Source organism: Topomyia yanbarensis, chromosome 2, assembly GCF_030247195.1.
Source record: "Topomyia yanbarensis strain Yona2022 chromosome 2, ASM3024719v1, whole genome shotgun sequence".
NCBI lineage: Eukaryota > Metazoa > Arthropoda > Insecta > Diptera > Culicidae > Topomyia > Topomyia yanbarensis.
In genome coordinates this window covers 119,830,597-119,849,655 of record NC_080671.1, presented here as the reverse complement: position 1 = coordinate 119,849,655, position 19,059 = coordinate 119,830,597, and the positions used below count along the sequence as shown (strand labels likewise).

At 36.9% G+C, this 19,059-nt stretch overlaps 1 protein-coding gene across 4 annotated transcripts in view; it reads left to right on the top strand.

Annotated features, from left to right (window-relative positions):
• The window catches only part of LOC131679398 (dual specificity calcium/calmodulin-dependent 3',5'-cyclic nucleotide phosphodiesterase 1-like), a 796,874-nt gene that overhangs the window by 132,594 nt on the left and 645,221 nt on the right, over positions 1 to 19,059 (top strand). The window contains exon 2 of one of the 4 annotated variants that reach the window (XM_058960126.1): positions 8,411 to 9,184. In XM_058960126.1, the coding sequence (XP_058816109.1) occupies positions 8,779 to 9,184 (406 nt within the window). In that variant the 5' untranslated portion in view covers positions 8,411 to 8,778. Of the gene's footprint in view, positions 1 to 8,410; positions 9,185 to 19,059 lie in introns of those variants that run through there. The other 3 variants (XM_058960115.1, XM_058960125.1, XM_058960117.1) reach the window with 3 other exon arrangements.

The window sequence follows — 19,059 nt, the reverse complement described above, 5'->3', positions numbered from 1 at the left end:
TCTATTACCAATTTTGTTATAGGTTTTGCGCTCTTCACGCGCAAAGATGGGTTTAAAGAATTTTCTACTTAGTGCACAGTGGTCAAAATAAGCAATTTCATGCCTTTAATTATTTCGCGGCCATAAGGTTTTGAGTTTCGGTTACTTAGGACAATTTTTTGGAGTTTTTAAGACAGATTTTCAGAAGTAGACGACCATGTTCCAAAATGAAGTGTAACTTTTTACTGAAAGGAGATAGACACTTTGAGTCTTCAGTAAAGTTGCAGACAATGTTATTTTAAGTAATTTAACTGAAGATACAAACTCTATAGCTACAGCCGTTTCGTTGTTATGAGAGGTTTTCCAATGAACCCCTTAAAAATCAGTTTTCTTAAAATAGCTTTCGTCGTATTCATTTATCTACAATAATGTTCTTCACAATGTTTTAGATATTGTAAAAACCCATAACTTTGTTGAATATTTTAAGACGATACGACGTTTATAGAAAGAGTTAGAGCTATTTCTTTGATTAAAAATGTCATATTTCTTTTTTCTTTTTTTGTTGGAGACGAACCACTGCGCCTAGTATTTAGATCTATTGTGGTATGCCCTTTCCTTAATCTAAGTGTACTATCTACTATGACAAATCACTATTGATGAGTGATTGTCGTTATTGAGATACACACTCTTCCCAGTTAGGCACTCCACTTCGTATGAAGTGTATTTGCAGTTCAAATATTAAAAGGCTCCAATGTTCCTTTACCGAGGACTCTTAGTCTGTGTTCTATCAATGCACTGCATTCGCAGAAAGGATGCTCTGATGTTTCACTTTCAAATCCGCAGACGCGGCATGTATCGGACCCTGTCCAGTAAGTAGTCCTGTCATGGTGCTTAGCTCTTTTTTGTTTAGTCTAAGCAACTCCAGGTTTTTTTTTCTCGTTGGGCGAGATAAATTTCTTTGATTCTCGTAGTCCAGGTGTGGTACTCCAATTGTTCTTTATAGCTGTGATTTCCCCCATTTTTTCAATTCCATTTTGAGGGCACTCGATGAGACTCCACAGAATGGTTCTGGCCGATAAAATTAGTGGAAGACGCTCTTCTTGCTAGCTCATCGGCTTTTTCCGTGCAACTCCACAATGCCCTGGAACCCAGTATAAATAAACACGATTTTTGACTGCCAATTGTCAGAGTGCAAGAATACACTCCCATACTAGTTTTGAGCGACATATAAGAGCCGCGTTAATGCGTTGAGCGCAGCCTGACTATCTGAGAAAATGCAGATATTGGCATACCGGTAATTTCTCTTTAGACATACGTAAGTGCATTCTAGAATGGCATATATTTATGCTTGAAACACTGTCGGCCAGTATCCCCTGGAGATACTAGCGTTTATTCCTGGTCCTGTAATATCAGACCCTGTCAAATGGTTCATTTTTGACCCATCTGTGAAGAAAATTACTGAGCCTGGGCGGAGTCTAGAGCCACTTTGTTCCCAGGTTGACCGTTCAGGCTCCAGAATTTTATAAGTAGTTTCAAAATTCGGCATCGCATGCAACCAGTCTTCATTTGCAATGACGAGGTTATTTATAGGAAAATCTTTCAGAACCGCAAGATGTCCTGTTAAATTTCCAGATAATAATTGTTTATGACGACTTATTTTCAATGCGCTTTTTCCGCCTCAAATTGCATCACCTGATGTAGCGGATATTGAATCTAATGCTTTTGATGGAGTACTTCGCATGGCACCGGTTATCGCTCCACAAGCAAGCCTTTGAAGTTTAGCTAGCTTTTTTTGAGTTGATGTCTCTTTTGTTTTAGGCCACCAAACTAGCGAGGCATATGTTATTCTTGGTTTGACTATTGTAGAGTATAACCAGTGAACCATCCTTGGTCTGAGACCCCATTTTTTACCAATTGTTCTACTGCACACCCAAAGAGCACTAGTTGCTTTGCTTATAACCTGCTCAATGTGCGCATTCCAGTTTACTTTTTTATCGAGTATCAATCCCAGATACTTTACCTCAGAGGACATTTCAATTACTGTTTCTTTGAGCAAAAGTATTGATATGGAATATTTCCTTTTTCGAGTAAATGATTAAAGGATTATGATTGTTATGTTTTACACCACTTCGAAGTGAAGTTCAGTGCAGATTGCAATCTATTTGAGATAACATAATCACATTTTCCCCTCACGAGGATTACAACATCATCTGCAAACCCAATCACGTCGTATCGCATATCAGTTAATGATTTCAATAGCTCGTCTACAACTAATGACCACAATAAGGGTGATAGAACTCCGCCTTGAGGAAATCCCTTATTTATTTTCATAGTCAGTGACGTGTTTCCAAGCGTGCTAGTTATTTCACGGTTTGTAAGCACTGAGTTGATCCAATTTATTGTGTAAATGTCAAACCCATGTTTTCTCATAGCATTCCGCATTGAACCAAGAGATGCATTGTCGAAAGCTCCTTCTATGTATAAAAAAGCTCCAAGTGAGATTTCTTTTGTTTCAATAGAATTCTCTAGTTTTCCAATCAACATGTGTAATTCATCTATTGTTGATTTGTTGCTTTGATATGCGAATTGAAATTCGCTCAGTGGGGAGTCTTTCAAGTACTCTGCTTTAATGTGTAAGTCAATCATTTTCTCCATTATTTTTAGAAGTATGGAGGTTGGGCTGATTGGCCTAAAAGATTTTGGAAGTGATGTATCGCCCTTCCCCGATTTTGGTATAAATATTACCCTTGTTTGTCTCCAGCTTGTAGGTATATAGTTTAGTATTAGGCTTGCCCTAAACATTTTCGTCAGGTATGGAATGTTGTTTTCTGTAGCATTATTGGCAGTATTCCGTCCATCCCCGGCGATTTGAATGGTTCAAAGGAGTCGATCGCCCATTCCATCTTTGCGTCTGTAATTATAGCATTGACTATTTCGTGAGCTTCGGTACTAGCTTCATATGGCTTCAATTTGATTCTGTGTATGTATATTATTAATTGGAAACGAACCAGGAAAATGTTTCTCCATCATGATGCTAAGTGTTTCTTGGGAATCAATGGTGAAAGTTCCGTCGTCCTTCTTCACACTACCTAACCCGTTTGTATGATCTTTTGAGAGTTTTTTGCAGTCTTGCAACGACGGGAGTTTGTTCAATCCGCTTGCACATCAACCTCCAACTCTTTCTTCGCGATTTCCTAGTTTCTAGGTCATATGCCGAAAGAGACTTTTTATACTCATCCCACTGGCTAGTCCGTTTAGCCCGGCTGAACAGTTTGTCATATTTCTTAACAAATTTTCTAAAAAAGTTGCAAAAATATGCAAATGAAATAATGTTATCTTAAAAGTACCAACAATCTATTACAAAATCCGAAAGGAGTGGTTAGTATCTGTTAGTATCCAAGAATGTTATAAAAGAATGAAACGGCGAGCATTTGAGTTTTTTCTTCAGCGCTACCTGGCTTCAATTATATTCAACCATTTTATATGTATTGAATTCAAAATTATTTTAGATATTATAATAAATTAATGAGTTATTGTAAAAGTAAAACCATAATTTAACAAAAAAGTGCTCGTAGTTCCATTGGAAATTGTGCGAAGAAGAACTGTACAAAATTTTGAAACAATTGGTCCAGTAGATTGTGAGTTATGATGCACACCGATTTTCTTAAAATCTCCTCCAGAGATTCACTCTCAATTATTCTCAATATTTTGCCACGAAAATTAGAGAAGTTAAGTTCAAATGTTGCATTATTATATGCAAATTGACTAATGCTTTGTGTATCATCAAAATCTATTAAAGGCAATTTTCACCGAATGAACCTAATCTATCACCCACTCATCGATTTTTACATGAATATTTGCTTGGTATTTTGTAATATTGTATAAGTGCAAAATTGAAATAAAACAACTTATATATTCATTGTTCATTGGATGCTTCTATTCTATTTGGTCTATATATTACTGACAATAAAATTTATGTTAGACATTCCAGTATGCTTTCAATTTTTCAAGCATTTTCATGTACACGGAAAAAATCCGTTCATAAATTCATTCAAGGTCACGATTTCATGAACTGGACGATTTATGAAAACCGTGACAAAGTTCCTGAAATTATGAATAGTAAACCTCGTATTCATGAAACTATTTGTGTTTTCTAAAAACCAATTCGCCCGGAATATATACATGGTGTTACATTAGAATGTTTGGTTGGGTTACTGTTGTTGTTTAGTTTTTGATGTGATTCTTGTTCATGATTTGGGAATACACAGTCGACAGTCAAACGTTGTTCATGATTTCAAGAGCTTATTCACGATTCTTGTGAATTCTCATGACGTTAGCGGGATCAAAGTTCATGATTTCAAGATCTTAGTCACGATGTTTGTAATTTTCATTCACGTTATCGTGATATTTTAGTCATAAGTAGAATGATCCTTGTTCATGAGTTCAGATATTTTTGTCACTAGTTGAGTGACTTGTATTCATGATTTCAGGATCTTAGTCACGATTTTCGTAATTTCTGTTTATGTTATAATGATATTTTATTTTAGAGCTTACTTTCAAAGAGTAATGTAACTAATGTTCATGATATCAGCGGTTTTATCATGGTATTCGTAAATTCTCTTCGCCTCATCGTGATAATAATTTTTTGTTAATAATGTTTTTTTTACTCAGAATAACGTGACAATATGAACTGGATCATTAAAATAAGACTTATTCGCGATAGCTGGTTTTGTGAACTATATCACGCACACTATTTGAGGTTCCCAGTGCAGTTTTCGTTTTCTGTCCGGACATCGCAATGAACCATATCAAATGAGTAACGATGTTCGAGGTTCTAATATTTTTTTATATCTACTGCTCGTACCTATTACTGGTCGCTAGCAGCTGAGTATTTCATTAAAAAGTGTATGGAACAAAAATGATTGCACGAATAATACTCCAACTTTTGTGATAGAGTTCACGTAAAAATTCCATTACCATGTTGCATGAAATTGTAAAAGATTGGGGATATCTTCTAAATATCACAAGCACGCAAATAGATACTAGATAGTTCGTAAATCATGCACTAGGAATCATGAACCAGTTCACGAAAACATGAATAATAATTTATGATTTCGTGAACTTTTTCACGAGCACGGATATTGGATCGTAACTAACATAGTAGAAATCATGAACCAGTTCACGAATACATGAATAATACTTCATGATTTCGTGAACTACTTCACGAGTACGGATATTGTATCGTGACTAGTATGTTAGGAATCATGAACCAAATCACGATTACATGAATATTTTATGATTTCGTGAACTATTTCACGAAAACGAATGGTAAGTTGTGACTTATACTAGGTATCATGAACTGGTTCACGAATACATGAATAATGTTTCATGATGTCGTGAACTATTTTACGAGCACGGATATTGAATCGTAACTAATATATTAGGAATCAGGAACCAGTTTACGAATGCATGAATTAAGGGCGAACACGAAATTATTGCGACACATTCAACAGGGCATAACTTTTTTACCATTGGGTAAAAATCAACCAAATTTTGCACACTTTCTCATTGATGTGTATTGTTTACATGCTGTCAAACTCGAGGTCGTGTTTTTCGATTCAACGAAAATGTAGGTGGACCAACGCGAGTCGAGAGAACAAATTCTTTCCAAACACCTGGAATTTCCTGACCTGTCGCACCGGCAGTTGGGAAAAATGTTGAACATTCACCATTCAACCGTCTCCAGAGTGTTGAAGCGGTTCCAGGAGCGGTTGACGTTGGACCACGGCAAAGGAGCTGGAAGAAAACCAGGACCGGAGAACAAAAAGACGGAGGGAAAGGTGAAGCGGATGATTAAAGCAAATCCCAACGTCTCAAGCCGTGATTTGGCTAAAAAGTTCGGCATGTCGCAGAGCTACGTCCAGAATGCAAAGAAGAGAGCTGGACTACATACATACAAGGTACAGAACTTCCCAAACCGCGATGAGCGGCAACAATCGACGACTAAAACTCGGGCACGGAAGCTCTACGAGAAGATGCTGACAAAATATGGCTGCTGTGTGATGGACGACGAAACGTATATAAAAGCCGATATTAAGCAAATTCCGGGGTTGGAGTTTTTCACCGGCAAGAGCAAGTTCTATGTGGACGACAAATTTAAGAAGAAGAAAATGTCGAAATTCGCCTCCAAATATCTCATTTGGCAGGCCATCTGCTCTTGCGGACTGAGGAGTGAGCCTTTCGTGGCAAAGGGCACAGTAAATGGCGAGATCTATAAATCTGAGTGCCTCGAGAAGCGTCTTTTGCCGTTATTGCAGCAGGATGACGAAGCTCCGCTATTTTGGCCAGATTTGGCATCATGCCACTATTCTAAAAGTGTCCTGGAGTGGTATGAGGCCAATTCTGTCCATTTTGTTCCAAAGGACATGAATCCGCCAAACTGTCCGGAGCTGCGCCCGGTGGAGCAGTACTGGGCAATGATGAAGCGGGAACTTCGGAAGAGCAAGAAGACAGTCAAAGACGAGAAGGACATGTTAAGAAAATGGAAAAAAACTGAGAAACTGGTACCGGACGACACTGTAAAGACTATGATGGAGGGCATCACGCGAAAATGCGTTCAATTTTACACTCAAGGCTCCATCGATTAACTTTTCTTTTGATTTTTGAAGTAAATAAATATATAAAACTACCCTAAAATTTTGGTTTGATTTTAAACATTATAAGAAAATTGGCATGACATTTTCGGTGTCGCAATAATTTCGTGTTCGCCCTTTAATATTTGATGATTTTGTGAACCATTTCACGAGCACGGATATTGGATTGGAACTAATATATTAAGGATCATGAATTAGTTCACGAGAATTGAATGGGGTCATGAATAAAATTCCGAATTTCGTGAAATAGTTCACGAAAAAATAACCAGAATATTTCGATGTTATGAACTATTGTTCGTATAACTATGAAAAAAACATGAGTCAACCTTTGGTTTTATGAATAATATTCATAAAGTTGTGAACTAGGTCTTGGCGGAAACCGTGACTGAAGTTCACAAAACAAAATAAAATATTTCCATAAATGAAAGCGTTATGCGGGCGTTACTGAAGGGAATTTGAACATAATTATAAAAGCCATGATTTTTGGTTATGGTCCTGTTTCCGTAACGTAAAAACGTGATTGTTCCAGAATTCATGGCACATTATTCACGATTTTGGGAACAATTTTTTTCCGTGTAGCCGTTTTTTAGTTAGCGATTTAATTTGTCGTCAAAATTGATAAACGTAAGTTGTTCCAGTTTTCGAGTAAAACCGAGGATGATCCAAATAAAAAGTTACATGATGACGCAGACAACAGTTCATCGAAAGAGGAGAAGATAACTAGATCATCAACATTCTCTTGTAGACCTTTGCTACTTTCCCATTATTTAAGATTGAATAGAATATAAACGCCGTTAGAACTCAAATACTCGCCGTTTCATTCTTACGCATCATTCTTGGATACCAACGGATACTCACCATTCCTTCATGACTTTGTAGTAGATTGGTAGTACTTTCAAGATAATACAATATCATCTGCATATTTTTGCAACTTTTTTAGAAAACTGGCTCAGAAATATAATAATTTTTATCAAAGAAACATCTCTAACTCTTTATATAAGCATCGGACCGTCTTGAAATGTTCAACAAAGTTGTGGTAATTTATAATATCTGAAACATTGCATAGAACATTGTTGTAGAGAAATAAATACAAAAAAACTTATTTCTAAAAAACTGATTTTTAAAGGGTGCTTACGAAAACTTCTCATAACAACGAAACGGCTATAGATAGAGAGTTAGTATCTTCAGTTAAATTACTTAAAATAACATTGTCTACAACTTTGCTTAAAATTCAAACTGTCTATCTCCTTTCAGTAAAAAGTTACATTTCAAAAATGCCTTTACACTTCATTTTGGAATATGACCGTCTATTTCAAAAAATCCGCCTTAATAATTCCAAAAAATTTTCTAAAATTTCCAAAACTCAAAATCGTATAGTTTAGCCACAAAAAAATTAAAGGCATGAAATTGCTCATTTTGACCACTGTGTAGTGGAGAAAAAATAGATTTCACAAAAAAATTTCTCCGCAAGGAGAAATATAGCATAGCGAACAATTTAAACTAAATTAAATCGAAAAACAGGCTTCTCAGGTGTATCACTGTTTAATCTGAAAGACGCACAGGCGATTGATCCTTAGATTTTATGCCACTTTTAAACATTATCTCAGTTTTAAGATAAGATCAATTACCAACAATATCAACAATAACATATACACTGAACAAAATCAACACTAGATAATCTGTACCCACGTGAATAATTATTAATCGCTTCCATTCCGTTTCGCGTCAAACTGCCTCATCCGGAGATGCATCCATTGAACAAATAAAATATTTTCTAGAATCTTGCGAAAAAGTGGTTCCCTCGTATGAAAAGAGGATGATCTATGTATCATAATCGTTTGCAATCATAGCGTAATGCTCAGTGAAAGTGAAATATGATCTGCCATAAAACTTGAATACGGAATTGTGTGAAATGAAATCTGTATAAAAAGTGAGCGAAAAAGTGCTAGAAGGGACGAATAAGACAAACTTTCAATCGAGATAAGGTGAATCCCAAAAACCGCATCAATCGAGTGGATAGGAAGCTGACTGAAAACATCGAACGAAAACTTGTGCACAAGTAAATATTGAGGGAAAGCTTTTTAATCATACTACGCTGCGGAAAAAAAACACGGCGGTAAAGTGGAAACACCATTAGAGACAAAAAATGGCAAACCAAACCAATCAATCAATGAAAAGCGATAACCCATCATCGACAGCGTCAGCGGCTTTGGACTCAGCATCATCAGCAGCCGTTACCTCATCGTTCGCATCGTTTTCTGTGGGTGGTTTCAGTGGTAAAACTTCGGGTGCTAGTCCGTCGGTGGTAGCTGCTGTGGGTAACGTGGCTGGCAACCACCAACAGCCAGCGGTTTTGCCATCACGGCTCAACAACGCATCTCCGGCCGGAAAGCCAATGCCACCGGGACGTAGCACGAGGAGTACAACCCGGGCTGGGTCGACCAGTGCCGCGGGCGGTGGATTTGCATTTTCCTCCCAAAGTGCCGGTATGAAGGTGTTCAAGAAGTGCAAAAGCGCCACGTTCCAGATAGATGGACATACTTACACGATAGGTAAGTGTGGGACTGTGGTTCAGGGATTTAGATACGAGAATATTATAATTCAATAAGATTAATGAGGCTTTGGTACGATTCAATGGATGAACTTGCGAGTAGTATGTTCACTTTTTCTTGATGTTACTTACATCGACACATGTTACATGATGGGAAAAGCATAGTTTCTAACGTTTAAATGACAATACCGGCACGCACGATATTGGAATCCAATAAACGGAGAAAGAAAACTTGAAACGGTACATCCCTGACCGTACATACTTCACAGTCGCCACCTGCGACAGATTTGTCAACTTAGTTGCCGGCATCAATTTTCAGCTTGAAAAGGGTTGCCGTAATTATTAATCTTGATTAGGACTAGCGCATGGTCTTCCACTGGACCATATTACATGCGGTACCACCTGCCAAATTGAAATGGGTTCTGTGCCTGGGTTACATTTCTCATCCGTCTACTACATGTCAGTACACGCTCAACAAGGAAAATGAACTTTCCACTCTTCCATCATCGGTATGGGCGAGGACTTGTGAGTCCTTCTCGTATCGTCTTATATGTGGGTTTACCAACTTTCCCAAACTTCATTAGAAGTTTGCCAACTTGTTGAATCCATTAGTCTCATGGGCAAATACAAAATTGGATAATTCAGCTCATCAGCAGAGAAACTGAAAACCAATGTTTTTGGGAGTATTCGACATAAAGGGACAAAATTCAACATTCAATTCAAATATCTTCGTCTCAACCTTACAACTTTAATAAATGTATCCCTACTGCCGGCATCCATTAATCTTTCAATTACTGCAAATGGGTTCAACCTTCTTCACAAGTGCCGTCGCAAATTATGCAAATTAAAGTCAGAAACAATTTTACCTTTATTATTCCTATCTCGAAAGTAATATAAAAAATGTCAACCTTTTCTTTCGCACGTTGTTGTTCTCCGTTTTATGAGCGCAAGCAGTAGAAGCATTCCCACAAAACTGCATCCAAGTTTATTTTTATCGCTTCCTAGCTGGTTTTCCGAAATGGGATTGTTTTGCTGTACAAGCTTTCGCTTGATACAAAATGTAATAATTTTAGCCCTTCGGAAGTCGAGTTAGTTGGTGCCTGCCCTAAGCCTGTATGCAGACGTTGATGCTCAAAGACGGTTTCATTAGAGTTCCTGTAAGTGGTGCAATAGCACGACTGCTGGAAGGTTAAAGTCAAATGCAACATTAAAGCGGCAGTAATCTACACTCACAGTACAAAATTAACGCGTATATCCTTGTGTCCTTTAGATAGGTATATTACACGCTGCTTCATACTCTGGTTTATGTTCACACGGTAGCTTCCAGTGCAAACTTCAAACAGAACAGATCTGACACGTCTGCAAGCGTGAACCACGCGGTATTCCCCCGTCAGCTATTCACGAGGTAGCCTTCAGATACTTGAACCAGGCAGCTGCGCCTTCATTCTTGTCGTGCATTGGGTCGCATGTTGGAGGTAAATCTTTGCCGCTCGGTAAAACCTGCCTGGTCTTTGATGTGAATGCAGCGTGTGTGAATGGTATTGTAAGCAACCGGTACTGGAACACGTTCATTTGTGTCTAGTTCCACTTGTTTTTTTTTTCTGTGAGTAATAAAAGTCACTCGACATGTAGAGATGAAAAGTTAATATTCTTTACAAATAGGATGCCTGTAATAATTAACTGCGTATCCATGAGAGTGGGATACGGTTATATGAACAAAAAAATCCTCCGAGCATTTTTTTGGGTTTCATTTGTGTCCTAGAATAACTGTGCAAAATCTAAGCTCGATCGGTGAAACTTTATTTTTGCCCCCATAGTTTAAAGATTACATGGGATTGCATATGGAAAACTCGACTTTTACCAAATAATTCTTCCAAGAGTCGCTCATTGACAACAAATTTGTTGAATTTCAAGTCCAAGTAGGTCGCTAGCATGGAGGCCAAAGCACAGATGGACGTCAACTACACTGACCTGAAAGCAGCATTTGATAAAATTGAGAATACTTTTGTGTAAACTGTTTCGTCTTGGTATTTCTTCACAATTTGCATCGTGGTTGGATTCAAATCTTTCCGGCAAAATTCTTCGAGTAAAATTAGATAACAGTAAATCTTCATGTTCCACAAAAGAGTAACTTGAGACCTCTGCTGTTTGTGCTATTTTTCAACAACATCGCATTGCTTCTGGGAGCCGACTGCAGACTAGTTTATGCTGCCGACTTCAAGCTATACCTTGTTGTTCGTTCTGTAGAGGATTGCTGGCGCCTACAAGGTTTACTGAATCTTTTCGTGGATTGGTGTGGCAGTTAACTTGCCACCATAGCCGGATAGGTGTCTACTGCTGGGATCGACAGGTTGTAAGGAAGACGAAAAATACAAAAAAAACTGATTAACGGTAAGCTGAATGGTTCAAAGCTTTGCTCGGAAGTAAATTATCTGATTCCAAATAGAGCGTTACATAATACAATACTACTTCAGCAAAGATTCCATCGTGCATTTGAACATTCTCCACTGTGGAAGAATTTTTCTAGTTAAATGAGTCGTCCAGTCGCTTAGTGGATAAAATTAGCTAAAAGTCAATTTCCCCATGCGAAATCCCATAAATGTAAACTTTAAATAGTGGGCGCAAACATATAGTTCAAGCTAAGAACTTACACAGCTGTTCTAAGAACCAAAAGGTATCCAAAAAGTGCCGCGGAGCAGGAATCTAATTTTTGTCCCACCCTAGTGTCCATATGATTACAATATAGGGTGATGAGCCCATTTGCCCCATGTTTCTATTATCACCCTACCCATTTGAAGCGGTTGGTTAGAGCAGTGTCTGCCATCTTTGTTCAACGCATTGAGTCAAATGGTAGCGCAACAATAGGGGTACTCGGTTCGAGTTTTCGTTGCGCTCAAACTCAAGAATTTTACTTTTTTCAGCGTATTTATGTTATTATATTGCTTCTTTACAACGAAGCAAAGCTATTGATGTCAATTTTTACGCATTCCATTGGTTGTAGGACGAGAAATTAACAAATTAGTGAGGCACCTTGCTTAGTATGGTGAAAATAGGCACTTCACCCTACAATCAATATCGTTTTTATCTTACTAATTCTCTACTTCTCTATTTTCAGGTAAACGATTTTATGTATGAACTTTGACATACCAAAGGTGAGTTACGATAACTATCTCGCTAACCTGCTAACGTATAAGCAGTACCGTCTTCGGGCACACTGGGCTAGGGCCAGGGTCTCCGAGATTTATAATCATACTAGCAAAGAAAACTACAAAAAATATCAGCGCTACTATTCTCATGGAATGTCGATAAAATCAATTGTCGCGTAATTAAATTCGTAACTAACTAGGCGTACGCAATTCGGACTTTTGGTAGAATAGAAACATAAGTAAGTCTTTTTAGCAACGATTCAAATATGGGTGAGGGTTAGGGTTCGTCGCGGTTGCGGTAATTACTCGCAATGAATTCGGCGTAGAAATTATAATTTTATTGGTTTTTTACCCGTAACCCAGAAAAAGTGTTTAGCTTTAGGTGTTGGTTTTAACCATTATTCCCCTAAATGTTTACTCAGTATACCAGAGCAGCAGCAGCTTGGTCGCATTCAAATAGATAGCTACGAATGCCGGTACCCGTAAAATATTCTATGTAACTGAACTAAGGCGAAGCCGAAACGCAACTAAGTATAAGCACATCGGTTACTCAGGAATGGCTGAACCGTTTTTTTCAAACTCAAATGAAAGGTACAACGTTCCCATATGCTGCTATTGAATTTCATTTAATTCCGACTTCCGGTTCCGGAGTTACAGGTTGAAGAGTTGGGTCACGCATGAAAGTCCCATATAAATCGGAATCAGCATGGTATCTAAAAGATGTAAAATTTCATAAAATGTGTTCGATGTGATTTATAGTTCCAGTTCACTGATGCCCAATCAAACCCACGTTGACCACATTGGACAACTTCGGCAGAACCGGAAGCTTCGGGAAAGTGGTTATGTTCCTGAGTTGAATTCACATCTGCTTCTCAGAAATGTCTGACTTAATTTTTGCAAAATCAGACTCAAATGAAAGCTAGAACATTCCTATTGAATGCTATTAAATTTGCTTTGGATCGGAGTTCTGGTTCCTGTATTGCGGGTTGAAATATGCGGCCACATATTTCCATATAAACCGGTAATCAACATATGTAAAAATGATGCAAAAATAATTAAAATGAGTTACAAATGGCTTAAAATTGTTGGCCGACACTCTTATACCATTCGACTCATTTCGCTGAGTTTGGAAAACGTGTGTATTCGTATGTGTGTATGTTTGTGTGTGACCAACAATTGCGCATCGGTTACTCGGAGATGACCGAACCGATTTGCTCAAAACAAGTCTCAGTCTTTAGTATCCCCCCACTTACCGTAACACCTCCACCTTTCATCACCCCCCACTCATTTTCATCACAAAAACACTCATTTCTGAAATCTCAAAGGCCTCATATTGTGACAAATAGCAAAGTAAACTCAGATGCCAAATTTCATATCATTTGGACAATTTTAGAACTCCACCCACTTTGCTTGAAATTTTTGACATGGGTTTCATGGGAAAATACAGTGTGTCCCACATTCATACGTTCACCATAATTTGTCAGAATAACTTTTTCTATTCAAACAAACTACACCATTTTTTAGCGTTTGATTTAAAGCTTATTCAACGATGTTTCTCGAAATTTAGAAGCCCTGGTGCGTTTTGTTCGTTTGTTATGGTAGTTTTTAAGTGAAAAAAGTGATGTCCCATATTTATAAGTTCACCTTACTTTTTTGCCTTTCTCATATAGAAAGGTAATACATTCAATCTGAACATCGTCAACCTAATCCCGGTCTATCCCCCCATCGCACACCATCCTTCCCTAAACCTACCTTCCCTCATCAATTAGGTAACACCCCCGCCCCCCCCCCCCCCCCCGAGAAATATTTCCTAGTTCCTCCTAAATAAACTACCCTAGAAGGTCTGTAAAACCAGTGAAAAATTTGATTTGACATGATTTTGAGTTTGAAAACTACAACTATAACTAAGTTGCAACTTTTTGGCGGGGTCTGGACCTCCCGAATCCTATTCCTGGATCCGCTACTGGGTTCAGGTGTTTCAGCTACGACACATAGCTTCTCAAGTTCGTGGCTGTCGATCCATTGTATGTATGTGCAAAACGTACTGAATATGTAATGGACATTTCCACCATTATATTGAACATAACCAGCCATGGAATCGTACACGAAAAAAACCAGCCAGAAATTCATGAACGAAAGATCATGATTTCGTGAACTGAACATTTTATGAAAAACATGACCAAGTTCCTGAAATTATGAATAATAAATATCGAATTCATGAAACTATTTGTGTTTTCAAAAAACTAGTTCGCCCCGAATATATACATGGCGTACATTAGAATGTTTGGTTAGGGTACTGTTGTTGTTTCCTGGGCATGTTTAGTTTTTGTTGTGATTCTAGTTCATGATTTGGGAATATACAGCCGATAGTCGAATGATGTTCATGTTTTCAAGAGCCTACTCGCGATTCTTGTGATTTCTCATCCCGTTATTATGCTATCTTATTCATGAGTTTACTATCGCATTTTCTGTCAGACTTTTTCATGATTTGAGGATCTTATGCTACGTTCACACTACGAGTTTTTTAACGCTATCTCGATGACATTTTTTTTGTTGCTAATTATTATAACATGTTTTAACTCTGTAGTGTGAACATAGTATTAGACGCGATTTTCTATTCACGTTATTGTGATATTTTAGTTATGAGTAGAGTGATCCATGTTCATGATCTAAGGATCTAAGTCACGATTTTTGTATCTGCTGTTAATGTTATCGTAATATTTTAGTCATAAATAGAGTAATTCATATTCATAATTTCAGGATCTTAATCATGATTTTCGTAATTTCCGTTCATGTTATCGTAATGTTTTATTTTAAAACCACTGTTTCAAATAAACCACACATTTTACACCAAGGAGCCTGTTTCCAAAGGAGCGGTGGAAACCAATCATTGTTATGCACGTTTCTGGGAGTGAGTGAAAAAATCAAAGCAAACCAAGTAGGTGTTGACTCTTAGGTTTTCACTCCTGATTTTGGCTCCTCCTGTCCACTCCGGTTTGTGATTTTTGTTCTGTCGCCTCTTATAGACCGAATTTGATTTCAAACTTTGCTAGCAGGTCTTCAAGTCATACTCTGTTGCGTTTCGACTTCGCCTCATCAGAAACCGACACTAACTTGTTGTTGGAATAGATTAGCGCCGGCTTGACGCAAATCCCTAAAAACTAAAACACACTTTGGTCTTCAAGATTATTATTAAGATTATTCCAGAAGTATGTATATATTGAAGCAAGTCATTTGCTTTCATTTTAATTTTCTTTAACGAATATATTATTATAACAATAATCACGAAGAAACATATCTCAAATCCGGTGTAAAAATATTTCTGCTGGAGTGATGAAATCTGAAAGTTCATATGCATTGTGGAAGGATGCAAAACAGGTGTACTATTTATTATTGTTAGAGCCGTGTTGCCGTGTACGCTAATCATTGAGTGCTGACCTTCGAGGTCTATCGAAAAAGAAGCTGTCGCCATGAACTGTATCAAGGTTCTGTTTTTCTTTTGTGTTTGATAAAACGAAAATTGTAAATCTAAATTGAGCTCGGGCTTTTAAATTGTATGCTGCCATTATAATCTAGTAACCCGTTTTCACACCTTCACGGTTTTCACTCCTCACCTCAGGAGCCAAAAACCATGAGTAATGAAATCATGGATTCAAATGATTTGCAAACTATGCTTTTTTCAACGCATGCTGATTGGAGTGATTTTTGAAACACTGTTTAAAACTTACTTCCAAATTTGTTACTAAGAGTAATATGACTAATGTTCATGATATCAGCAGTTTTACCATAGTATCCGTAAATTCTCTTCGCCTAATTTTGATCCATCGCATTTTGGTTACTATCGGTTTGTTTATTGGGAATAACGTGACAATATGAACTGGATCATAAAAATATGACTGATTCGCGATATCTTGTTCTGTGAATTATATCACATACTATTTTTCTCAGCGCAGTTTTCGTTTTCTATCCAGACAGCACCATTAACCTTATCAAACGAATAAGGATGTTCGAGGGTCTAATAGTTTTTTATATCTAATGCTCGTGTCTATTACTATGATCGCTAGCAGCTGGCCATTTCATAAAATAATGCATGGAATTAAAATGATTCCACGAATAATTCTCCAAAGTTTGTGAAATAGTTCATGGGAAAATTTATGTATCATTATCATGTTGCATGAAATTGTAAATGATTAGTGATATCTTCTAAATATCACCAGCGCACAAAATAGATTGTAAATCATGTACTAGGCATCATGAACCAGTTCACGAATACATGAATAATATTTTATGATTTCGTGAACTATTTCACAAAAATTATCGTGAGTTGTGACTTATAGTAGGTATCACGAACCAATTCACGAATGCAATAATTATATTTCATGATTTCGTGAACTATTTCACGAGTACGGATATTGGATCGTGACATATATTAGGAGCCATGAACCAGGTCACGAATACATGAATAATATTTGATGATTTTGTGAACTATTTCACAGGCACTGATATTGGATCGTACCTAATATAATAAAGATCACGAATCAGTTCACGAGTATTGAATGGATTCATGAATAAAATTTTGAATTTCGTGAAATAGTTCACGAGAACATATCCAGAATATTTTGATTTTGTGAGCTAAGGCTCCTATATCTATGAAAATCATCATGGGCCAACCTTTGGTTTTATGACATAAACTTGTGAACTAGTACGCGTACTGAAAATCGGATTAGAAATTGCTTGGCGGAAACCGTGCCACAAAACAAAAACAAACAGTTCCACTAAATTAAGCGTTATTCGGGCGTTACTGATGGGAAATTGAACATAACTATAAAACACATGATTTTTGTTCATAGTCCTATTTTCGTAACGTAAAAACATGATTGTTCCAGGATTCATAGCAATTTTTTCACGATTTTGGAAATTTTTCCGTGTAGACAAAACCGAATAATGATCCTACAACTTTTATTTTTAGAATTGGGTCAGAGGTACTGGACCAATGAAATTGGCTGACATTGTTGAATTAATTTCCGCTGATTTAGACATACACACCAAAAAATAATGAAATTTGAACGACATGTAAATCAATACGAATGTAAACATACAACGATTGAATCAAAAATTTGATTGAAAATTAAGTTAAAATCAATTGGAGCATCAAACAGCATACAATTTTACACTTTCATTCGTGTAATATTACATGTCATTCATTTTACAGCAGTATTCGTGTAAAAATAAATAAGAAGCGCATTGTTTTTCCGTTTAAAGAAACTGTAATTTTCAATTCACGTGTAAAATTATAATAAAATTCGTTGACGAAAGCACGACAACTCGTGTGTGTTTGTGGTGGAACTTAATTTTACATTTATATTCATGCTCCAAATATGTGCATGAAAATGAACTTAAAATTACAAAATATTTTGTTCTGTGTAATTTTCACAGCTTTTTTACTGATCCTCTTAACTTTTCTTTTTATAGAGAGAACACATTTAAATCAGTTGAGCGCTAAATCGCCCTTCCTTGCAGCGATGGTATCCTTCGACGGCTAAGTCATCAAACGAGGTCACCGATTCGATCACTGCTCTACAACGGAAAAGTAGTTAAGAATTCTCCCGAAAATTGTTTGTTTCGAAATGTTACTAAACAGTTTAAGATGTGATGCAATAGCATTATCCAAAACTTGGCTAACTTCCGATATAGAACTAATTTTCCATGATTTTAGAAATGTTCGTCTGGATAGAGAAAATCTGTACAATGTTAAAAAGTGCTATTCTTTAGATAACCTCCCTTCGACATTGTCAAATTCAAATTGAAAGACCTCTGCATTACTTCTATCTACCTTCCTCGGACCGTTAGACTATCAGAAACATTCAATTTATTGGAAGATTTACGTGACCGCGATATCCACTCGAGAACGCCCTCAACGACTTAATTTTCGACACCGCACCCGGCCAGAGTGGCCTACGCAAATACACGCGGACGGTCTCCCACCCCATGCACAGTGGTCCAGAATGCGAATTTATCAGAAATTTTAACTTTTTTCTTAAATTAAATGACTTAACCTTACAATATGTTTGGCAAAGTTGTTGTACGTTGCAAGGCCCTTCTTTTTGTTTAAACCGATGCTAGGGTGGTTCTAAATTTAGCTATATTTACGATAGAACTTTTTAACGATTTGAGATAGAACTTTACTATCTTCGATGAAGTTGTAGAGCAACGCATTTTAGACAAATTAGCTGAAGACATGCAAGCTCTAGCTTTTATATTTTCCATTGCACGAGAAATTCAAATGTAAGCTTTAGGGTGTTCTTTAAAAAAAACGGTTTTATTTCTATAATTTTTGAAGTTTTTATTATACGCTAAAGTACCCTTTGGACAACTTGAAGATTATTTTTGGGCGGATAATTTGTTTTAAAACGCTAACTACTTAACTTTTTTCGTTTCAAAGCTATGAGAAATTTTATATAAAACATATAACTTTTTCAAATCAAAACTTTTTCAATTCGGGTACAGAACAATAAATACCGTTGCTTTCATAAGAAATAGCATGCTTTGTAGTATAGATCACTAAAAAATGGCAAATGCGATATTTTTTTATATCTTGCAGTATTTACTCAAAAATAGTTATTTTTAGTAAAAAGTATATATAACTTTCTAACGAGCAAAGTTAGAGGTTCAATATATTAAGACAAATTGTTCTCCTTCAAAATATCTGAAAGTATTTCTAAAGTGATCT